Raw genomic sequence first — 25,996 nt, forward strand, 5'->3', positions numbered from 1 at the left:
CTGGGAAATACACAAACATGTCTGAACCCAACAGAAAGCGCAGAAAGTATGGTAATGTATATTTAAAGCTGGGGTTTTCTTGGACCGGGCCTACAGATGCTCCAAGACCACAATGTGCGGTTTCCTTACGTCCACTTACTTGCGTGAGTACAGGTTTTCTGCCTTGACCCTGATTAAAAGCAAGTACCAGTCAAGGCTGCAGGTGGAGGGCGACCTGCGGTTGTTCCTGTCATCAATACAGCCCCGCATCCACCGCCTGTGTGCAGCCAAGACGCAGACTCGCTGCTCCCATTAAGGTAGAGAACGCCATGTAGGCTACCCATGGTAGGGTTAAAAAGAGTCAACCATGTGTATTTTTCCCAGAGCACGTTTTAAACTTCATTTAACAGGTCATGTTTAGCCCTTGCGCGTGGTGGATTGTATACATTTTCATGTTCTCTGTTCTGTTTTGTTAAAAGGTGACAGATATGTGTTCAATTTCCTTTTTTTTTCTTTTTTTTTTTCAGAATCATGCACAAATAGGCAATGAGCTATATACTGGGGGTTTTTTTTGTTTGGGATTTCCCCCCCTTATTCTCCCCAATTGTACCCGGCCAACTACCCCACTCTTCCAAGCCGTCGTGGTCACTGCTCCACCCCCTCTGCAGATCCGGGGAGGGCTTCAGACTACCACATGCTTCCTCCGATACATGTGGAGTCGCCAGCTGTTTCTTTTCACGTAACAGCAAGGAGTTTCGCCAAGGGGACGTAACGCATGGGAAGATCACACTATTCCCCCCCAGTTCCCCCTCCCCCCTGAACAGGCGCCCTCGACTGACCAGTGGAGGCGCTAGTGCGGCGACCAGGACACATACCCACATCTAGCTTCCCACCCGCAGACACAGCAAATTGTATCTGTACGGACGCCCAAACAAGCCGGAGGTAACACGGGGATTCGAACCGACGATCCCTGTGTTGGTAAGCAACAGAATAGACCGCTACGCTACCTGGACTAATCTGAGTCAACCGTAGATGTGAGTTGCACATGCACAGTTGATTTACAGTTAGATACATAGACAGTGACACGATATTTGTAATTTTGCCCCTGTACACCACCACAGTGGATTTGAAATGAAGTAACCAATATGTGATTGAAGTGTGGACTTTTAGCTTGAATTTAAGGGGTTGGACAAAAATATTGCATTAACCATTCAGGAATTACAGCCAGTTTTATATATGGTCACCCCATTTTCAGAGGATCAAAAGTAATTGGACACTTGACTTAACAAGTGGTTTCATGGGCAAATAAACCCTTTTCCATCATTAGTCCATGACAAAGTAAGCAGATAAAAGGTCTGGAGTTCATTCCAAGTATTTACATTTGCATTTGGTAGCTGTTCATCGGAACTCTCAACAGGAAGTCCATAGAGGCGTCAATACAAGTGATGGAGGCCATCATTAGGCTGAAAAAGCAAAGGAAATCTATCAGATGGATAGTAAACACTTCAGGAGTGGCCAAATCAACAACGGCGCTTCACACTGCAGATGGTAATGACACAAAACAAGCTGAGAAAGCAACCTAAGAGTCTCTGAAGGCAGAAAAGTGGAATATTCATCAGTGACCAAGTCAGTCACCTGACCACAACCCAATTGAACATGCTTTTCACTTGCTGAAGATCAAACTAATGGCCAAAAGACCCACAAACAACCAGCAACTGAAGGCAGCTGCTGTTAAGTCTTGGCAGAGCATTTCAAAGGAGGAAACTCGGAATTTGAAGATGTCGATGGGTTCCAAACTTCAGGCAGTCATTGACTGTTTCCATTTCTTCCTGTCCTCTGCATCTTCCTCTGCCACACCAGCCACCTGCTTGTCCTCCCTCACCACTTCCATAAACCTCCTCTTTGGCCTTCCTCTTTTCCTCTTCCCTGGCAGCTCCATATTCAGCATCCTTCTCCCAATATACCCAGCATCTCTCCTCCACACATGTCCAAACCATCTCAATCTGAGCTGCCCCTCTAATATAATCATTCCTAATCCTGTCCTTCTACGTCACTCCCAATGAAAATCTTAGCATCTTTAACTCCGCCACCTCCAGCTCTGCCTCCTGTCTTTTCGTCAGTGCCACTGTCTCCAAACCATATAACATAGCTAGGGTTGGGTATCGAAAACCGAAATATCTCAGTCCTACCGTGTATCAAAGTCTTTGGGAAAAACCGGTGCCAAACTTCGATACTTTACGGTAGAAGACGTGAACGCTATCGCAGCTAGCCAATCACTACCAGCGTTGTTGTACACAGGCGACTGACTGACAAATCAGCATGAAGCTATTTGGTACGCTTGTGCGTCTCGTGACTGCGCTGGAGTTGAAAACTGGAGGGCGAGATTCAGTGAGCTACTATGCGTTCCAAAGCGTGGCTACATTTTGTAAAAATAGACAGCAAACCTGACACCGTAAAATGCAACCGCTGCAAAGCGATCATCAAATTCAAGTCTGGGTGTTAAGCGTTGTTATTTGATGGCACCCTTACTCATTGTATTACGGTACCAGCCGTATTATTGTCAGCGGCGCGGACTCATCGCGGTCGTAAAATCTGAGTTTTGCGCGCGCAGGGCTTGCGGACGTCCGCTTTTAGTCCGGCGGAGTCCGCTCCGCGTACGTTCCGCCCGAGTATGTTTAGGCCTTAATACTTTACGGTTCATTCAGATTTGACGTCGCCACGTTCTCTTGTGTGCGACAGTGTGTTGTAAGCTTGTTGTAAGAGTCGGTACTCGGTAGTAGAGAGCCAAGAGACCTGTTGTATTTGCCTAAATAAATATGCCTAACGTCAAAGGCTAAAGAGAAACCCGAGTCAAGCTTTGCTTATCCGCTATATGCAAGAAGGTTGCGCATCCCAGCTCAACTTGGAAAAAAAGGTGCCAAATTTCGATACTTTACGGTAGATGACGTGACGCTATCGCAGCCAGCCAATCACTACTAGCGTTGTTGTACACAGGCGACTGACTGACAAATCAGCATGAGGCTACTTGGTACGGGTGTGCGTCTCGTGACTACGTTGGAGTTGAAAACTGGTGGGCAAGATTCAGTGCGCTACTATGGGTTCCAAAGCGTGGCTACACTTTGTAAAAATAGACAGCAAACCTGACACAGTAAAATGGTAGAGGCTAGTTCCCATCGATGCAGAGAACGGAAATGGAGTAGAGAACGGTCAACTGAGCATGCGCGGCATGCCTCTACCATGCCTCCACACGCCCTGCGTGTAGCATCCAGGCGCTAGGATTCTAGGAAGACCCACCCCTACTCTGCGTCTGATTAGCTTTACCCCACCCTAACCCTAACCTTAACCTACCCAAACAACGGAGGCAACGAGTACTTGCACATGCTCAGTTGACCGTTCTCTGCATCGATGGGAACTAGCTTCTACCACAGTAAAATGCAACCGCTGCAAAGCGATCATCAAATGCAAGTCTGGGAATACGTCGAATATGATGAAACATCTGATCACGCATGGGATAAATTTACGAGTGGACAACTGCTCTGTGTTTGATAAGGTTAATGTCCGTGCTGCTGCCAACATTAACGTCAGCTTTGGGGCGTCTGCTGCTGGGTCTTCTTCTGGTGCCACAGCTTGCAATGATGAAACCGGTAAGGACGGTTATGATTAGGGTTGGGTATCGTTTGAAATTTTTCAATACCGATACCAAACCCAATCCCTCAAATTCTATATGATACCTAAACAATACTTGTTTCGATACTATATATTATGAAAACCCTATAGGATTATCAGCAAACTACTTTTCTATACAGCGAGGACCATAATTCATCGACACGCTTTGTTATTTTGGTTCTCTACTCTAGCACTTTGAGATTGATGTGAGTCGTGCATGCGTGAGCATAAAAAAAAATTACCCAGCTTTATTATATTATGAATATAAAGACAAGGTTAGGGTCAGACCAAAGTGGCCACAGAGCAAACCTTTTTTTTGGAAAGTGCAAGTTCATATAAGCCTTGGTCGCATTTGTACGGGGGTCTACCTAGGAGGCTGCACATCCACAGACTGTCAGGCAAAACATTTTTATTAGGTAGATTTTTTTTAGCTTGAGCATTGAATATATTTTTTTAAAAATTCCCATATTTCCCATTCAATCGACTTGGGCGCTGCACAAAAGTCTTATAATGGCAGGAAAAACACTGGTTTTTCTGTCCGTGTGTGCATGCATGCGTGCGTGCGTGCATGCATGCCAATCTTGTATACTACTGGGCCTGTCAGCTGAATCATTTTTGTGCGCAGTTATGACTATGATCAAGGTCCTCTCGTGGTTGCGGTGATTCAAAACCTTTGAAAAACCTGTTTTATACCGCAATTGGCTGCTAACTCCTCGGCTGGTTTTTCGCCTACATCCGAGCACTGGAGAAGGAGAGATACACAGGCAGTGCCTCCGTATTTTCCCTTCTCCCGGTAGGCAAAAAAGGGGTGGTTTGTCGCCAAGTCCAAACACCTGAGAAGGGGAGATACGCCTGGTTGTATATTGTACTGATTCTAAAACCCTTCAAGACTACCTTGTGATTTTGGGCTATACAAATAGACTTGACTTGCTACTGTCAGGGTAGGAGGGTACCAACAATACCCAGTAAAGAGAAGGGGGTGAGGATCCATGATCCAAAGAACCACTAGACGCACATGTGTCAATAACAAGGCCCGTGGGCCAAACACGGCCCTCCGCAATATTTAATCCGGCCCTCCTGTCAATCCTGGTCATCAACTGAATGTGGCCCGGGAGCTTGTGTCTGTGACAATGCAACGCTGAAACACAAGAGGGCGCTGCCGCACTTCGCTTTTTTCCCATAGTAACGGAAATGCTGAGTAGCATGTTCCTGCAGTAGCATCGCCTACGTCACCCGAGTAACGTTACCTGAATGTACGCTTTGCAAAGGAGATTGAAAGCTAGCTAGCATAAACAAACGATGGCAAAAAAACGAAAAGTAGACAAAGAGTATCGACAGTATCAAGAGAGGTGGGAAGCTGAATACCTGTTTTGTGAATTAAAACAAAAGCCAGTGTGTCTCGCATGTCAAGAGTCGCTGGCAGTGTTCAAGAGTACAACATCCGCAGACACTTCGAAACGAAGCATGGCGAGCAATATGCTAACATGGACATGGAGCAACGGCTGTAGAAAGCCAAAGACTTGAAACGCAACCTTCAACATCAGCAAAGCATGTTCACTCGCATCAGTAGTGAAAGTGAGGGTGCTACCAAGGCAAGTTTTATTATTGCAGAGGAAATCACAAAGGCTAGCAAGCCGTTTAGCGAGGGAGAGTTTATTAAAGACTGCCTTGAAAAAGTGTGCAACGTTGTGTGCCCTCACAAGAAGCAGGCATTTTCAAACATCAGCCTGTCCCAAAATACTGTGGCTAGTCGTGTTGATGAACTGGCCTCCGATATAGAGAGCCAGCTAAAAACAAAAGCCAAGGCCTTTGTTTCATACTCACTAGCGGTAGATGAGAGTACAGACAGGACGGACACAGCCCAGCTGTCCATATTCATCTGAGGGGTTGACACTCAGTTGTCCGTCACTGAGGAACTTTTAGACGTGAAACTGATTCACGGGACAACAGGACAGGACATTTTCACTCAAGTGGAGCAGAGCGTGAACAAAATGGAACTGCCCTGGAATAAACTTGTTGGACTGACAACGGATGGTGCACCGGCGATGTGCGGGGAAGTTCGTGGGTTGGTCGGTTTGACTCGAAAGGCGATGGGGCACACAGGAGAAAACTTGGTAGCCTACCACTGCATCATCCACCAGGAAGCCCTCTGCGGTAAGGTGTTGGACATGGAACATGTCATGACTGTTGTGACTAAAACTGTGAACTTTGTTCGTGCACGGGGCTTGAATCATCAGCAGTTTAGGGCTCTTTTAGAGGAGGAAAACTCTGTGCATGAGGATGTGCCCTATCACACGGAGGTGCGCTGGTTGAGTTGGGGGAAAGTGCTGACGAGGTTTTACGACACCCACGCTGAGATCGCTCGTTTCATGGAAAGCAAACAGAAGGCCGTCCCGGAGCTTGAGGATGAAAAGTGGCTGAGCGACTTGGCGTTTATGTGTGACATCACGAAGCATCTCAGTTCACTGAATCTAAAACTCCAGAGAAGAGAGCAGCTGATCATCGAGATGCGGGACTCCGTGAAGGCATTTGAACTGAATCTGTGTCTGTGGGAGGGCCAGTTGCGCAAAGGTAACTTGACCCACTTTCCTACCTGTCAATCAATGAGCGCCACAGTCACCATTCCACTCCCGACCCAAGTGTATGCTGACAAACTGAACACACTCAAAGCGGAATTAAGCAGGAGGTTTGCCGATTTTGAATCACAGAAATTCAACCTTGACCTGTTCGCAAATCCTTTTGCAATTGATGTCGACACTGCCCCTGAGCACCTGCAATTGGAACTCATTGAACTGCAATGTAGCAGCGCTCTGAAGTCCCAGTACCAGTCAGTCGGGGCTGCTGAGATTGCACCTCTCCTTCCCGAATCAATGCCAGAGCTCCGTCTTCATGCTGCACGCATCATGTCCATGCTCGGAAGCACTTACTCGTGCGAACAGATGTTCTCCATAATGAACCTAAACAAGACATCCCACAGATCCCGACTCACTGACCAGCATTTGGTCTCGGTATTGAAACTGGCCACAGCCAAGGACATTAAGCCTAGAATAGACGAGATCATCTCTAAGAAAAGGTGCAGAGTGTCTGGTAAGAGTTGAACTACAATGCATTTCAGATAGGCCTTGTTGCACTGACTATTTTGCGTTATCACAGAAAACATAATTTGTTGTGTTGAAAGACACAGTAGTAGGCCTAATGGTTTTGTTTAATTGTGAAACTATTTTGTTAAAAACTGAACCTACTGTAGGCTAGACTGCTAATGTAGTTTGTTTAATTGTGCACTTGTCTTCTTCTTCTTTTATTTTTTATTATTATCTTTAAATACAACATTGTTTTTGCACTTGCCGCTATATTGACAGCACTTCCATCTTATTTTGCTGATATAAAGAATTACCCACAAATATGAAGGGGGAACAAACTATTTTCATTTTATTTAATCCACCTGCTAGCCTACTTATAAACATAATTGTTATGGTCCTGTCATCCATGTGCCCTCTCTTGGCAGGTTCTCGCCAGTCATGTGTTTGGTTTGATTGTGTAAATAAACACGCCAGTTTGGCTGCATTGACGTTACCTCTAAGTCATATATGAATTGAATTGAATTGCCTTTTATTAATCCCCAAGTTGTGGAAATTTGAATGTCACACCGACAGGAAAATGAGAAGAAGCATACAGAGTATTGAAGTTTACTGTACAAAGAGACCAATCAGATATACAATAATCCTAAAAAACGGTCTGTGCTATATAAATAGCATATGGGTTGTAACCATAACAAGAATCAATGTAATGAATGTCATGGCCCCTGATTTTATTCACAACCCTCAGAATGGAGGATGTTTTCCCTTCCCCTTCCTTCCTTCCTGGGCTGGTTCTTCCTCTATGTTGAGCCATCTAATGAAACTCAGATATGCTGGTTGGGCCTTGCCCTGCAATCTGGAGAGACTTTTTGATATTGATGTGCTTGAGATAACAAAATGCGTATCTCCAAAAGTAGAGTTTTGTAAATAGCACTCGGTAAAACCCATTAATCCCTCAGGAGTTGGTATTTACTCATAAATCCTAATTTTTGCCAAGAGCATATTTATAAAAATTAAAACTAAAGGTGAATGGGTATATGTTATAAGGCCCATTCCATCTGTGAGACCTGACTATGCAGTCCTACTTAAACTCCTATCAGATCAAGGAATGGTGGGAAGTGAACTGCAAGCATAGGGGTGGGATGATATGAAAATTTCACATTACGATTATCCTGGTCAAAATAACTGCGAGTCACGATATCCCGATAAGCATCAAAATATGCTTAAAACGGCACTAGAACATACTGGAACCACTTTACATTTTATTAAGAAAAAAATATATTTTCATTGCATCACAGATAGGACATACTACTACTACTACTTTTGGCTGCTCCCGTTAGGGGGCGCCACAGCGGATCATCCGTTTCCATCTCTTCCTGTCTTCTGCATCTTCCTCTGCCACACCAGCCACCTGCATGTCCTCCCTCACCACATCCATAAACCTCCTCTTTGGCCTTCCTCTTCTCCTCTTCCCTGGCAGCTCCATATTCAGCATCCTTCTCCCAATATACCCAGCATCTCTCCTCCACATGTAGTGGATAGGACATACATCTTTTTGGCTGGACAGGCCAGCGAGGCCAGCCCTACCAACGTGAATGTCCCTGACTGACACCATTGGGCCACTGGATCAGTGACCAACAACATCACTGAAGTTACATGATTGGTAGGCCGACCAACGACATCGATGGTAAACATGAAAGTGGGAGTTTCCCTACGGGCCGCGAATCAGCACAGCTGTTCACACCACACACTAACGAACCTAATATATTGCTGCTCGTGGATACTACTGAAATGCCTCATTGCAAAAAAAGACCAATTCACAAACACCAGCGATAATATCCACAAGCAGATTGAAAATTATCAGCATCCTCAGAGAGTTATAAGGGGTGTCATGCCAAGACTTTCCAGTGATCATGGGAACAATGATTGTAGCCAGGTAATTATTTCATATGAAAAATAAATTGGTGCTATTTAACTATTAATAATCAGGGTTTGAAAACTGCTGTCCAGTACAGCCGCTCTTCACAGAACTGATGTCAAAACAGCGGTTTTTTAAACGTAGTCCTGTAACAACAGCTGTTTTCTAAACATAGTTGCGGTCCAGCCATATACTAGATTTTAACCTAGTTTTAGTGAAATCCTTTTTAGCGAAAAACAAACAAGCACAGAAGACTTTTGCCAATACCCAGCAGGTAATCACAATGACAACTTGCTCCCCTACGGAGAAGAAAACCTCCTCCACCATCACACTTGTCACACTGGGCTCCAGCCGGACTATCTGGATCCCATGACAGATGGATGGAGGTGGCTCCTCGAAGGACGCTATTCGTCCACAAAACAACCAGCAAAAAAAGAATGACAAGAAAGTCACCAATCAGCCAAAAACAGAAGAAACGCTTACCTGACCTTGCAGAAAAGACAGATGGAAAAAATCTATAAAGTTAGAAAGAGTACAGTCCAAACTCCACGCCAAACACTCACTTACCACTGTCACTATCCGAACTGAGTCAGCGGTCGATGTGAGTCGCGCAAGCATAAACAGTATACGGCACCGAACTCCCGGAATGCAGTGAAGAGAGCGAGAGAGCGAGCACGAGCTAGACAGCTTTTTCCAAGTCACTCGTGAGGATATGCACTACTATCCCCATTTACGATTATCCCGATAATGGAAATTCCCACGATCAGCTTTTCATGAGTGTTTCTTATTGGGACCCACGATAAAATCCTGTATCGTCCCATCCCTATGCAAGCGTCTGACACTTAGGAAGCAGAGTAAATGAGTAGCTTACAAACTCCTGCCTCAGACATAGGTGTCATCTATTGGCCAGAGAGGATGAAAAAAGAATGATAATCCAATGAGGTAACGTCCAGGCAAACTCACCTTAAGTGGCAAAGCCTGAGCTTTTCAAGACCAACTAAATATAGGTTTTTCAGAGCAGAGCTCAAGGGTGAGCATTTTACTCACAGTTGCTTCTTAAAATAGGTAGGCTAAGCAGAAATTACCAAACGTTAAGCCCCATGGGGAATTTTTTTTTTTTGTTGGACTTTTTACTGTACAGACGGCACTGTATTTTATATAAAGGTGTCGCTTTGCTCACTAAGTTGGATCGTTTAAAAAACTGCTTTTGATTCACTGCCAATTCAGCAGTGGAAGTGAGCTTCAATTGGAGCCCTTACGGTAAAACCTGAGCTAACCTGCCGGAGAATTCTGTGAGGAAGCTATGAGCAAGAGAAAAATGTGACAAAGCACACTAACGCTGAATTAGAGAGACAAGCAGGTCCCTTATGTGATCGACTGAATATATGTTGAGTGGAGGAAACATGTCGCAAGAAGGGAAATATGTGGGACGGCACAGAAGGGACAAGTTAGAATAAACAAGAGAAGGTGATGAGGAAATGGAGCTAACAGTCACCGGCGGTTGGGAATACACCAGACGTATAGTTAAGCTCAAACATAAAGCAAAACATATCTGGGCCCATCAAGGATGGTGAGACAAAAGGTGAGCGGGGCTATGAGTCACACAGCAATGACATCAATAGTGACGCAGCAGAGGGTACGGTGGAATAGACTCCAGTCACAAACTTGCCCAGTCTATACACACACACACACACACACACACACACACACACACACACACACACACACACACACACACACACACACACAAACTAACAAGGTCAGACAGGAACCACACAGTCTACCTTGTTCATAAGCCCTACGAAATCCGCTCAAAACAGAAAAATCTATAGCCTTATCACTGACAAAACAGGATTATCCTAACAAAATACAAGAACCACTGCACACACCATCCAGCACCCACACAAAGGGATGGGTAGTAAACTGTACTTTTCCCAAACTTTTTAGCCCGTCTCTGTTTACGGTACACCAAACCAAACTAATTGCTTTTACACCTCTCAAAAAAAACAATGTAGAAAACTTTACGTTCGTAGCAACTGAGTACCTTTTCTTATGTGTTTCGATTACCATATTGTTCCTTTTACCATTCTATTAAGTGAGCTGATGTTGAGTGAATGCACTGAAAGAGCATATGGGAACTTGGGGGGGGGGGGAGAAATTCACTGAAGTGGCCAGGCTGAACCGGATTCCGGATCGGTTTTGTTCTTTTTGGAGAGTGACGCATTCTCCTCCCAACGCTTCCCCGTTGACTTAATAAAAATGTCTGCTACGTTAACTTAATTGTGGCTGACATAGAAAACGATGTCCAAAAATATATGTATTATAGTTTTGATATTGGAAACGTTTCAATATTTGATATTGGAAACATTTCATCTGTAGGGTGTCTGGGCTCAGCCTTAGAGATGGGGTGAGGAGCTCGGACATCCGGAGGGAGCTCGGAGTAGAGCCGCTGCTCCTTCACATTGAAAGGAGCCAGTTGAGGTGGTTCGACTGTCTGATTAGGATGCCTCCTGGGCGCCTTCCTTTGGGGGTTTTTCTCGGCATGTCCAACTGGGAGGACACCCTGGGGTAGACCCAGAACTCACTAGAGGGACTACATGTCCAATCTGGCCTGGGAACGTCTTGGGATTCCCAAGGAGGAGCTGGAGGGCGTTGCTGGGGAGAGGGACATCCGGAGTGCCCTACTTAGCTTGTTGCCACCACGACCCGAACCCGGAGAAGCGGCTGATGAGATGAGCTATTCGAAACATTCATATTTTAAATGATTATACTTAAGAAAACTCTCTTGATCGAGAGACCGTTCCCATGGGGGCATCACGACCTCTTACTTCTTTTCTAACGGTAGGTGGGATAGTTGGGGTAGCAGCAGGTGACAGAGTCCAACAGCTGCCTTAGTCTCTGAATCATTTACTCACTCATACACACACACACACACACACACACACACACACACACACACACACACACACACACACACACACACACACACACACACACACACACACACACACACACACACAGCATTCCAAATGATTCATCTGCAATGTTAGCATGACACTTAGGTTAGGGGACAGGCTAAAGTTTTGAGAGGTGATGTCACCTCGGGGCATGCAGACAGATTCCTTGTCCTGACGTCTTCAGCTACCTAATGAATGGGATAGATAGGACACAGCAAACGCAGGCTCAGCTGACGTCAGGGAAGGGATGAGCTAGGATGTTAGTTTATGCAGCGCCCAGCCATGGCATCAGCCGTTTAAGCGACAAACACCCTGTTCTTCAACCGACACGGCAGCATCGGAGGATAAAGTGTATATGCAAACCACAGCTCGACCTGCAAAGTTCAGCTGAGTAGCCCTCAGCCTCTTTCACATCCAAAACCTGTTTTCAAATCCTGGGATGGCTGATAAATCCCTCTTTCACACAGCCAAATCGGTTCCTGTTTTTTTTTCTTCCTGGAAAGTCCCCCCCCCCCACACACACACAAACAAAATCCCTTTAATTACGTCAGATCCCGTCCTGTCCTATGATTATCTCTGTAACATCACCTCCCTATTTACATACACTGATCTCAAAAAATTGCTTGTGGAGTAATTATTCCAGTATGATACTATTTTCCATGTAATGCCAGTATTTGCACGACCCGCAGTTCCTTTTAGATGTCATTACTTAGCTGCTCCACACTGTAGCTACAGCGAAACAGAAGAGAGAGGCGCATTTGGCCAGTGGACTGCAATGCCATTGTCTTTGAACATACATTTGAACATACATACTGGATATACATTGAACATGTATATCCAGAAGGCGAATATGCATTGTCATAGTTGTGCGTTTAACGTGTGGCGTCTAACAAAACACGTCAAATGTGCGAAGAATGGAATTCTGTGAGGGACCCTTTTAAACTGACACGCTTACCAGGAAGATGACACACCAGTGCCTAAGAAGACTTCTCGACTACGAACCATTTCACACCAAAGACAATCCTAGCAAATTCTGAATTTCAGTTCTGTATGAAAGAAGTATGAGACTAGGTCCAGCTCTGACACGTGAGAGGATGACTAACAGACATCAGAGAAGCGGAGGGACGTACATTACATGAATTCTTTGGGACAGATAAGCAGATTCCTTTTAACGCACAAAGGCAGGCCAACAACTTGGGGTGAATGGAGACAACTGTATAGTATATACAGTTATGCATACAGTTAGCTATACATGCCGGTATAGGTGACATTCCATTATGGAGGTCCATATGTACCCAGTTTTTCCAACTAAACACTACAACAGCTCATTTCACTGATTAATACAACTACAAACAGACAGGAGGACCAATCAGGGAAATCTCTAGAGTAGTGCCGGGTTGAAAAGAAAACTTGCATAGACACGGACCTCCATGGTAAATAATTTTTTTCTTTCGGCTTCCCACCCACAAACACAGGCAATTGTGTCTGTAGGGACGCCCAACCAAGCCAGGGGTAACACAGGGATTTGAACCGGCGATCCCCGTTTTGGTAGGCAACAGAATAGACTGCTACGCTACCCAGACGCCCCCTCCATGGTACATAACTGAATACCACAGGCCTATTTCACAGCCGCAAAGAATGGCACAACTTCTAGCGACCACTACTATTGTTAAATCACTCACCAATATGAACTGCAAAAATGGGATGCTTATTGCCTCCTCTCATTATACAAAATGCGCTTTGCTTAAACCATTTTCGATATTTCAAAACGGCGTCAAATTTCTACAAAACAAGCAGTAAGAAATACATTTAGACAACTCTCCGAGAACAGACAAACAAACATTTGATTGTAAGAAACAATGGACAAATAACTTGTGAACAACAGACAAACTGCGATGAGTGCCAGAAACACCGTCTAGTTAATATTGCAAATTTAGAAATTAAGAAATACAGTGTGAACATTGCTAAACTGGGACTTTAAAGTCCGCGTAATGCTAATCAGTGTGAACAGGGCTACTACACCAGTAGCTATGTACTTTGCAGAAGCTTGATTTTAAGTCATTACGGTTTATAAAAGTTAAGGAGAATGCTGAAAAAAAAATGGTATGACTAACACCTCAGCTCAAGGGAGGGGGAAAAAAACTGCAGTCTGTCTTTTTCATCTCATCTCATCCTCAGCCGCTTTTCCGGGGCCGGGTCGTGGTGGCAGCAAGCTAAGTAGGGCACTCCAGGCATCCCTCTCCCCAGCAATGCCCTCCAGCTACACCTGGGGGATCCCAAGGCATTCCCAGGCCAGACTGGACATGTAGTCCCTCCAGCGAGTTCTGGGTCTACCCTGGGGTCTCCTCCCAGTTGGCCGTGCCCGGTAAGCCTCCAAAGGAAGGTGCCCAGGAGGCATCCTAATCAGATGCCCGAGCCATCTCAACTGGCTCCTTTCGGTGCAAAGGATTTTTCAAGTTAAGCAAAAACTCAAAGCAACTTATTCAAAATATAGGCCTACATTCAGAAATAATACAAGCAGCTTGACTTAGGCAATCATTATACAACAGGGTTTGCGGGCACACGTAAAATAGGCCCATAACCGTACAATACATGTTACAGCGTTATTGAAAATTGTCTCAGTCTTCCTTGTTACGTTTCAAAAAAACTCACGATAATAAGATCAAGGTGACCACTTTCACCTCCCATAACTTTTTTTGTTGTTTTTTTTATTCACAAAAACAAAAAAAATTAAACCCCAACAAAGTATTTTGATTTCCAAAGGCAGTCTATCTGCTGCCATTTAGTGCCCTCTAATCAGGCCATTTTAACTCAATTATCTAGCTCGCGTCACACGCAGTCAGCACGTTTGGCAGTTATTTAATACACAAATACAAGTTCGCTAAGCTGAATCATAAACATACTTTGACGTACACCAGCGCCCCGTAACATTGCCAAATGATAACCGGTCAACCTTATGCCAAAAGAACACGAGTAGCAAAGAGCAAAAATAGCACTTTCCAAAAGTCATCTACTTCCTTCTTTCCACACGAAATGAAAGGAGCCCTCCTTAGATGCAGTAATAAGGGAGGGGTGTAGCCTGTGAACTAGTTCCAAGAGATTTGAAGAGGTATATTTGGTGGTTCACTGGAATGCAATAACAGATTTGTCACTCTGGGAACCATATCCCATATCTCATAATTCATAACACGGGCTCATCCATTGAATGTGGCCCCCAGTTACAAGAGAAAAAAACAAAACCTAGCACTGAAACGGATTCAGGATTCAACTTTATGTGAAAAACCACAGCGAGCAGTTATTTAGTCTGGATGTTTGAGAGCTATAAGAAGTTAAATGCTATATATCCAGGACTTTATTTTACACTTTTCAAACAATACGCAACTTAGTGTAATTTCAGACAGGTTGAAGTGAGCATGAGTGTGTTATTACAAAACACCCCCATACACACGCGCGCGCACACACACACACACACACACACACACACCACAGAGAAACGCATCACAAAAACACACACTCGCCCAAACTAACTACAGGCCATCACATAAACAACGCTGTGACCCTGCATCTCTTGCTAACAAAAGTTTGAAGCAACTAACCCCTTCATGCCCTGTACTCTATTAGAGTATTGTGCAACAGCTCCAAGGCTTTTTCACATCAGCCAAGCAACTTCAAAAAGTGATAAAAACCATCAGGTTCAGCATTTGGATGAAGTTCAGGCCACATTGAATGCTTAAACTTGTTAAGCAATAAGACGGGTTTTATTTGGTCATAAAAGAGTTGGTTGACAGAAGATGTGGTAAGTCTCGTTTGTTTTAAAACAATAATTTACCAACAGAGAAAAGTGGAGTCTGGTGACTCTTCCGGGAAGAAAAACTAACTTTTGAACACCGTCCTTTTAATTACAAGGACAGTGTGCAGGAGTCCCTCTCTTCTCTTGCCTTTGGATACTTCCTCCTACGCACCTGCCTACCAGAAACTTGAAGGTGCACACGAGCCTTTACGCTCTAGAAAAAACCGAGACTACACTATGTCCCCGAATGGCCAAACAACTTGTTGTAAGAAATCCAACTACTTTCTGCCCCACAATAATCCTTCCAAAACCCCACATGATTACTACAGATGACCAGGCTATTGCTGTCAGCCCCCCCTCCTCCTCCCCCCCCCCCAGCTGCTGAACTGCCCCCAGTAGGGTGGGAGTCTCGAGCTAGGCAAACCAATTTCATCTTTTAAGTCACCAATCGAAACTTAGTTATTTTCTACATAAAGAGATTTTCATAGTCTACCTGTTATTCCTCCTCCTTTTACTCATGTCATTGCTCATCCCAGTCTCGTATCCCATCTCAGTCCACCTTTTAGCTCTTTTACGGTAATCTGTCACTTCGTAGCTGTTGATTCTACCTTGTCTTGAGAGACACTTTGTGACTTGGTTTTGAGGAGTACTACACGCGTTAACTTCCATTACCATAATTACCTTCAGCGCGCACTTTTCCCCACTCTTCTTCTGGAATACCTCCAGCACCTTGCCATTGATGCCCAGACCAAGCACCTGACTTGTGACCTTGTAGTCTTCCGTTATGGCGTTCCTCTTGATCTGCAGACTGGGTCTGACGTGAAAGGGTAAAAACGGGCCCGTGTCCGGTTGCCCCGCGCTGTTCTGTTGCCCCTGCGAGTTCGGGAACAGCGGCTGCTGGTTCTGTGCGCCGGAAAACATGTTGCCACACTGGAGAGATGAGCGCGAGCCACTTCTCGAACCCGCCGTGGTGTTTGTTTCACAGCCGTTATCTCCTTTCCCGCGTTAGCTTGGCTGCTCAGCAGACCCAACCCGGGTCCGGGGGGGTAAACGGTGACTTCTTACTCGCGGCGCTTATTACGCAAACGGGCGAGCGCAACGTCTCCGGACGCGGTACGCTAAAGCTAGCCGCTAGCGCGCTAACTCGCTCATACTCCTCCTGACCCGCGATCTCCGGCTAGCAGCGCAGCTAAACGGCTAGCTTGTCCATCTCGAGGAGGGGGGGGGTCCCCTTCGACCCGTCGCCGAAACAAGTATTTCAGGGCAGGTTTCTAAAAACATTCCATAAAAGAAGAAAAAGGAAAATATCCTCGGGTTGGAAAAAAAAAGAGACAGAGATAAAGTGAAAACTCTGGACCTGAGGGAAATAAAAACAGAAACGCTTGAGTGAGAGACAAGACAACAGACGAGAGAGAGGAAGAAAAAAAAAAAACTCCGCGACGCCGAGACGCTTCACTTTTCCGACGGGGGGACGGGCAACCCGGGCCGGAGCAGCGATGACGTCATGGTACGAGTTGGAAGCCGGGGCGCCGCGCGGGGGCTTTTAAAGGAACAGTGCGAAATTAATCTCAACGGGCTCGTTAATTAAGTTTTTTTACGATACGTTTTGGAAGAAAAAAAAAAGCCCGACTTCAGCCAACGGGATGCCCAAAGATCATTAGACTGTTCGTAATGTCTATATGCCCGGATGTGTTTGCTGTCTACATGCTATTGTAAACTACTAATAAGACACGTTAGTCCCTAACTAATGGGTCCGACCCTTTAGCCGAGCGGTTAGTGACGTCACCTTGTGATGCAGTACACCGTGTATCGAGTCCCGCGCCGGGCAAGAAAACAACCGGTTACATTGGTGGCAGCGGTGGGATCCGGAAGTGTGCAGATCCTCAGAAGTCTTTTCGGAGCGCGGAATGACAAAGCGCGAGGGCGCGCTTCCGGGAGAGGGTGACGACTGTAAACTACTAATTAGACATGTTAGCCCGTAGCTAACGAGTCTGAGCCTTTAGCCGAGCGGTTAGTGATGTCGCTTTGTGGTGCAGTACACCCCGTATCGAATCCCGCACCGGGCAAGAAAATAATCTGCTACACTATGTTGTGTAATGAATGCTGAGGAGGTCCATATTCAATGGGGAAAAAATAATGCAAAGCATTGGACTTTATTCTTGCTTACTTCCTTCAAGAAAGGGAATAGCATCTAATACGTTTTCAGGAGGCCCATATTCTTTGAAAAGTGAATCCAAATGGTTATTAAACTATATTTTTACTACTGCAACCGGTTATTTTCTTGCCCGGTGCGGGATTCGATACGGGGCGTACTGCACCACAAGGCGACATCACTAACCGCTCGACTAAAGGGTCAGACGCATTAGTTTCGGACTAATGTCTCTTATTAGTAGTGTAACGTGCATGGACAAGAAGACACGCTGGCCGCTGGCTCGCGGGTCTGACCCTTTAGTCTAGCGGTTAGCGATGTCTCCTGCGGTGCGGGCTATACGGGTTCGCTTCCCGGCCGCGGCAGTTCCTGTGGTTGCGTTGTCCCCCGAATTCGCTACATTGGTGTCAGAAGTGGGATGGAGCGACCGTAAGGCCATCGGAAGCGTATGCGCCCTGAGGCGTGAAGGAACTGATATGCTTAAGCGCGGGGACGCGCTTCCCGAAGGAGGGGGGGGTAGTGTAACGTACATGGATAAGAAGACACGCTGGCTGCTGGGTCTGAGCCTTTAGTCGAGCGGTTAGCGATGCCTCCTGCGGTGCGGGCTATATGGGTTCGCTTCCCGGCCGCTGCAGTTCCTGTGGTTGCGTTGTCCCCCGAATTCGCTACAGTAGTTAACAGTCGTCACCCTCCCCGGAAGCGCGCCCTCGCGCTTCGTTCTTCCCGCGCTCCGAAGAGACTTCTGAGGCTCTGCACACTTCCGGATCCCACCGCTGCCACCAATGTAACCGGTTATTGCGTCCTCCTTCTACCTTCACTTGACATTTTATGCACCTTTGGTAATGATTTACCTGTTATACTGATATGTATCACCGTGAATCTACCTTGCCTTCTTATTCTCGCAAATGCACTTGACCTGACATTAACTCTTGGCTGTGATATGATTACTCTGTAGGACTCTGTGATCCCTGCTGCTTATACTCAGATTTGGTTCTCGTGTATCTATCTCACTTTGAATAAAATCATCTGCCAAATGGATAAATGCAAATGTATATCCATCCCAGGCAATACGGTGGTGCAGTGGTTAGCGCGGTCGCCTCACAGCAAGAAGGTCCCGGGTTCGAGCCCCGGGGTAGTCCAACCTTGGGGTCGTCCCAGGTCGTCCTGTGTGGAGTTTGCATGTTCTCCCCATGTCTGCATGGGTTTCCTCTGGGGGCTCCGGTTTCCTCCCACAGTCCAAAGGCTTGCGGGTCAGGTGAATCGGCCGTACTAAATTGCCCCTAGGTGTGTGTGTGTGTGTGTGTGTGTGTGTGTGTGTGTGTGTGTGTGTGTGTGTGTGTGTGTGTGTGTGTCCTGTAATAGCCTGGCGGCCTGTGCAGGGTGTCTCCCCACCTGCCGCCCAATGACTTGTGGGATAGGCTCCAGCTCCCCTGAGGGATAAGCGGTTTGGATGATTGATGGATGGATGTATATTTATCCCTTTGCAGTTTATGTCACATTATTGAGGGCAACCAACGGAGTGTGGCTAATTATTATTATCAGGAACACTTTATTTGTCATTTCACCTCATGTACTTGCGCATAGGAAATTAAACAAAATGCCGTTCCCCCCAGCCCACAGCAGTGCAACATACAGACAAAAACACATTTAAGAACACACATATTCAAACTAACACATATGTCCAAACCAAAAAAAATAAAATAAAAAAATCACTGTCCAAGGGAACAAACGCCAGCCAGGATGACTGTCGGAACCGCCGGTCTACGTGGGCTAGCAGCCTAGCCTGCCATTTTGTAAAAAATGTCCCATAAAAAAAATAGAAACACCTACAATTTGTGTGTTGCATATATTCTTAACCACTCTATACGTCAGTATATGGCTCCAAAACGTTATCTGGCATTCTCCTTGGTAGTCCTGACCCATGCATTGACTGCTCCATGTCTCTCCCTATTGAAGAGTCCTTGCCATTATCCTGGCTTGCTAGAGTAAAACTTCCATTTTTTTTTACATTTTATTCGACAGTTCATATTAATGAACATTGGTATCGCAGATGCACATGTAAACATGCCGGATTGTAGCAATACTGCTAACTTACATCCGTTGTCCCTAGGCAGGTCAAAGCAAAAAATAAAAACAGATGTGGTACACCACAACACAATACAATAACACTAAAATACACAACAATACGTACAATACAACATTATACACCCCACAAAACCATACACCACAATACAATACAATACAACATGAAACACATAACACACAAGTGGCTGATACAATCAGCAGGACAAGGCGGGACTGAGCTCGCACAGATTACAAATGATCAGAAACTTGTTGTAATTTCAGCCATTTTTAAAAAAATGGGCTTTAAAAGTGAGGAATGTGGGGCATCCTCTTATTGCAGAAGGTGTGTTGTTCCAGATCTTAGTGCCCTTAATTGATAACACTGTTTGACTGAAAGTGGTGCGTCTGAAGGGTACCTCACAACCCCCTCTAGTGGAGGCCCTTGGAGTTATTCTCGTACTGTTGGCTCTTATTTTAATGTACTCATTTAATGGAGGTGGGGCAAGACCGTGTAGTGACTTGTGTACAGAGTAGGCATATGTGAATGTTTTAAAATTCTCGAAATTTAGGAGATTGTGTTTCTCTAGAGTATTGCAATGGTGAAAAGAAGAAGGCTTTCTGTCGAAGATTTTTATGGCTTTTTTTAAAGAGTGATGCTATTGGTTTGAGTGTTGTTTCACTTGTGAATGACCAGTTTGTGAAACAGTATTCAATATGAGAAAAAATCCTCGAGGGAAGGAACATCCCAGCAGCATTTTCTGATAATGATGATCTAATCTGCCTAAAATTATAAAGACTGAATTTAATATGTCTGTGAATGTTCTCATTCATCCAGGTCATGGTTATCCAAAGGAATTGAATCGAGTGCAACTGGACTTGGTATATATCCGTGAAGACGTTTCGCCTCTCATCCAAGAGGCTTCCTCATCTCCGAAAAACTCAGGAGATTTTTTAACAAACACCGCATCCCGGTATACTTCAAACCCAGCAACATACTCCGACAAAGCCTGGTTCATCCCAAAGACCGTGTACCACACACCTGGAAAAGCAATCTGGTGTATGTTGTACAATGCAATGAGGATTGCACTGACCTATACATAGGAGAAACCAAACAACCACTACACAAACGGATGGCCCAACACAGAAGGCCAAACTCCTCAGGACGAGACTCAGCAGTCTATCTACACCTAAAGGAGAAGACACACTCCTTCGAGGACAGCAACGTACACATTTTGGACAGGGAAGATAGATGGTTTGAAAGAGGGGTGAAGGAAGCCATCTATGTGAAACTGGAAAAGCCATCCCTCAACAGAGGAGGAGGTCTGCGACACCACCTATCTCCCACTTACAATGCCCTCCTTTCATCTCTACCCAGGAGACTCAAGAAGCCTAGCCTCCAAGAACAACAGTCGGCCACTAACGGCTCCAACGACTCTCATGACCACTGAATGGAGCACTAACGAAGTCGAAACTAACCCCCCCAACGACCGTCGCTGCTTAACATCGGGACACAAAGAGCCATGCACATCTATAGCTCTGACAACGACTCCAAAGAGGATAAATATCTGAGTCTCATCACCAGCCAGTCAGACTAGCTTGGTCTAGTCAGAAAGGCAAGAACTGAGGAAGCCTCTTGGATGAGAGGCAAAACGTCTTCACGGATATATACCAAGTCCAGTTGCACTTGATTCACCTCCTTTGGACTGAATTTAATAGTTTTTGATATCTTTTTTGCATGATTCTTAAACGATGATGTGGAGTCCAGTGTAACACCAAGATATTTGAATTCTTGAACGATTTCAAGCTCTTCCCCTTCCATAAATATGTTAGAATGTGCCCTACATGTTTTACAATGGAGGCATATATTTCATCCGCTAAAGAAGGGAACAGAACACATCGTTGATGTTTTTTTTAATTATTGAACCAGTAATCAAATCAAACACACTAGGGATTTCAAAACAGTAGGAGAAAGTTCAGAAATGTACTATTCCTCTGCAGTTTGAAATCTAAACACTGACTCAACCAAAAACACATAAGCTGTATTTGTATTTAGTATGTTATCAGCTGTTTTCCCCGATATGAAGATACATAAGCATAAGATGAACATAGGTTTTGAGAACATTCAAAATCATGGAGATGCTAAATTGACAATTAGAAGGTCCCTGACTCCTTTGACCTTTTCTCTTTTCCAAGACGGTGCCAATTTTTTTTTAAATAAATAAGAATAAATCCAACAGTCAAACGGGCGTGATCGGAGAAGGAAGTCACTTTAATGAAAATGTTCAGGCTGCAATGCTCACACAGCTCAACTATTCTGTGTGTTGAAGAAATTTCAGTCACACAGTTTGCTTTTTTCCAGTGTTACTCATGGGAGCCCATCATGAATGAAAAAAATCTATGGGAACAATCTACCGTAGCTCCCACTGCAAAAAAAAAGAGAAGAAGAAGAGCCATCCTAAGGCCTTGAATGACTATAGGCCTGTAGCTTTAACCTCTCTTGTTATGAAACCATTCGGGAAACTGATTAAAAAGGAACTTCTGGGCATGACGGAGCATCTTCTCGACCTGTTGCGCTTTGCGTATCAAACCAACAGGGGGGTTCAGGATGCAACCATAACTCTGCCTAACTTCATTCACAGTCACTTAGAGCAGCGTTTCCCAACCCAGTCCTCAAGGAACCCCTATCCTGCAGATTTTCATTGTAACCCTGCATGGGTAGCCCTGCTTGTACTTACTCAACCAATCATCTAACAGCACTTAATTTTACAAGGTGTGCAACATCTGAGATAATTCATTGCTGATTGGTTGAATAACTACAAACAGGTACCTATTCAGGGTTGCAAAGAAAATCTGCAGGATAGGGGTTCCTTGAGGACTGGGTTGGGAAACACTGACTTAGAGGGTAGTAAGAGCCATGCCAGACTGGTGATCGTAGACTTCTCGTCAGCCTTCCATACCACACAGCCTCGTCTGCTGGTGCAGACGCTTGTGGAACGTTTTGGGTTGGACACCAACATTGTTGGATGGATTTTGGACTTCCTCGCCAACAGATCTCAGAGAGTGGGAGTGAATGGACACTTTTCTGGCTTGACTTCCACATCAACCGGCTCCCCTCAGGGCTGTGTCCTCTCTCCTCTCCTATACATCCCGTACACTAATGACCGCCGCAGTGAGTTCAAAAATCATCACATTGTGAAATTTGCAGATGACACGGTGATCGTGAGCCTGCTGAGGGAGAATGAAATGTCCCATGGTCCTGTCATAGACTGTTTCTCCAAATGGTGTCAGGCAGCCTTTATGGAATTAAATGTGACTAAGACCAAAGACATGTGTATTGACTTTAGACGTAATCCCTGCAACCCGGTCAGCACTAAGATTAATGGTCAGGAGGTGGAAATTGTTGAGTCATACAAGTACTTGGGCACTATAATTGATAACAAGCTGAACTTTGATTGCAATACCAATTTGCCATGCAAAAAAAAAAAAAGCCAACAGCGCCTTAATTGTGTAACAAGCGGGTGTTAAGGAAAGCAGAATCCATCCTGTCTGACAGCACCCACCCCCTGCACCTAGAGTTTCACACCTTGCCGTCTGGTTCCCGCTTCAAATACCCAGTAGTCAAAAACCAATAGATACAAACACTCCTCCATTCCCTCAGCCAATTTCACTGCTAAACTCCCAATAGTAAGAGGTGATACCAGCTCCACCTTGATAAACACCGTTAACACTGTTGCATTGCTTTCCATTGGCTTTGTTCTCCTCGCTCATGTTGTATTTATTTGCCTTAAGTGTTCTGTGGCGTGTTTTTGTGTTTAAATGTTGCCGCTGCTACACAACAATTGCTCCTCTGGGGACAAATAAAACCTGCTTGACTTGACTTGAAAATGCAGCGCCCCTTCCAACCACTAGATGGCGGACCAGTCTAAATGTTTGTCGCGCTGCTCAAGTCAGTGCCGGGTTACAAAGTACAGAACCAACTACTTGATTAAGGGCGTCCGACTTTGACACTTCTGCAAGTAATACCTGCGTTTGAAAGATGAGCTGGAAGCGTGTTTCATTTATGAATTGTAGAGTCCAAGGGGTACACCGAGGGTCTCCGCTGAAGGGAGAGAGAGCCACAAAGATATCATTAGGCCTACCCATAGGCCTAGGCAGAGCAGTAGTTTTACGACAGAGGCATATCTTTCACATCATTAAATAACTGTTATACCAAGGGACGATTGAAATGATTTAACTCTCATTGCAAACACAATCAACTCATTACAACTGTGCAACACAATAATGCAGATGCTCGGCATTCCTTAAGTGAAAGAAGAAAAAAAAAAACCACGGTGTAACTGCAACCGCCCATTAAGCAGAGTGGACTACCGAACATTTACAAGCAAATTAATACATACTCAGACACAAATAAAAACCAAAGGGTCCACAGTTGCAGTTGCCTTGTGGCCATCACAATGCCCGCATTGAATTTCACCTTCCACACGTTCACTTTGAAAGAAGTAGTTGGTGCACATACTGGTTAGGTGAGTATGCTATCGGCGCCACAGTATCTATCGTTCTTCAAAGAGACAGCCAGCTCATTAACATTAGCAAGGCATACAGTACATTTTTTACATTATCTCATTTAGCGGACGCCTTTACCCAAAGTGACATCCCAAATAGTCAGCAGCGGCCACAGACAGTAGCTTCCCAGAGAAAGAATGGAGAGGGTGAGCAGCCAACGGATTTGTTGATCATCTATCCATCTATCTATGAATCAATCAATCACTCTATTTATCTATCAATCAATCAATATAGCTAGCTAGCTATCTACAATCTATCTATCAATCTACAATATAGCTAGCTAGCTAGCTAGCTATCTGTCATCAAACATCATGTGACTATATTGCCATGAGAACAGAGAATTTCAGTTCCAACATTTTCATACTGAGGCGTTAAATCCCTTTAGTCCTGCTCTTCGGGAAAGGCTTTGTGGGATCATGCTCCCCAAAAACAGCCGCGAGCATAATAACGGAGATTATAATTTTCCTTTTTTGCAATTCTCCACTCGAACAATACTACATGCACATCTTATGTACTGCAGTGTATAAATAGGATAGTGGGGACCAAGCCCCAGACCGCCAACCTCTGTCCCCCGTGAGAGACAACGCCTCATGCCTTATCTGAAGTTAAAATGAGGGAACTTTGACCTCGATATTTTTTCCATGATGTCATCAGCTAAAAAATGTAATTAAAAAAAAATCTACCCTGTCATTCAAAAATCACAACTTCTAGAGAAAGCTATCACCTTATCTGGGCTCTTGAAAGAGGGATTTCAGCATCTTGTTGGGGGACATTTTATATGGTCCGTCTGGGAAAGGGAGCGTACAATACTCCGAGAGTTACGCAACTGAGTACATCAAGCAAGTCCTCATTAAAGACACATCACGGTTACATCACCCCTGCTGCTCTTAAGACAACATTGCATAATTCGGTGCCTCTGTCATTTCAAATTTATTCATATTATTTTAATTAAGAATGACTTTAGATCCGTGTTATTTGTCACCACACAAGTAACTTGCAAGGCCAAAAAGCCCCAACCTTTAATGAGAGGGAAAGGTGTGCACACAACACAAGTTCGATTTAGCTGTAAATACACAATTCTGACCCCCCCCTCCCCCAAAAAAAGGTATTTTTGCTGTGAGAAGCATGAGCACTATTCAGTCTCTCTATTTACTTTAAAACAGCAGTACTCAGAGGATAGAACAGAATGACTTAATTGAGGGTATTGGTGGAGCAGGACTTCAGTTGTCGTAGCCATCAATAAAAAGACGCAGACAGCATTAATAAAGACTCGTGAGATAAAGAAGACGGGGCATTTTCGCCCCTCCTCTCCTGCAGTTGTGTGATGCCTGTGTCGTGACGTAAGTTCAAACACGGAGTCGGTTCTCTCCGTCGACACCGTGGTAAGGCGGCAGCGGTGCTTATTGGGAACCGTGGGCCAGTTTGCATCCTATTTCACTGAGATGATCCCCACTTTTCACCGAGATAATCAGCACATACAGTCAGTCTGCTCTTCAGCCGCCCATAAATCACCATGCCTTACCACCAGTCAGCAAGGCAAGAGCTGTCGTCTCCGTATTAATAGATTAACAGGCACCAGACCAATTCTATAACTCTATTTCTAAAGAGACAGACAGACAGACAGACAGGCAGACAGACAGACAGACAGACAGACAGACAGACAGACAGACAGACAGACAGACAGACAGACAGACAGACAGACAGACAGACAGACAGACAGGCAGGCGGGCGGGCAGACGGACAGGCAGACAGACAGACAGACAGACAGACAGACGTGCAGACAGACAGGCAGGCAGGCAGGCAGGCAGATATGCAGGCAGACGGACAGGCAGG

The 25,996-nt window shown here is 45.0% G+C and overlaps 1 protein-coding gene across 1 annotated transcript in view; it reads right to left on the reverse strand.

Moving 5' to 3' along the window:
• mapkapk2a (MAPK activated protein kinase 2a) overlaps positions 1 to 16,816 on the reverse strand; it is a 51,721-nt gene extending 34,905 nt beyond the window's left edge. Inside the window, exon 1 of the mRNA XM_056272870.1 lies at positions 16,069 to 16,816. Coding sequence (XP_056128845.1) covers positions 16,069 to 16,308 — 240 coding nt within the window. The 5' untranslated portion in view covers positions 16,309 to 16,816. The remainder of the gene's footprint in view (positions 1 to 16,068) is intronic.
• Between the last annotated feature and the right edge of the window lie 9,180 nt (positions 16,817 to 25,996).

The sequence above is a fragment of the Lampris incognitus genome, chromosome 2 (assembly GCF_029633865.1).
Source record: "Lampris incognitus isolate fLamInc1 chromosome 2, fLamInc1.hap2, whole genome shotgun sequence".
Lineage (NCBI taxonomy): Eukaryota > Metazoa > Chordata > Actinopteri > Lampriformes > Lampridae > Lampris > Lampris incognitus.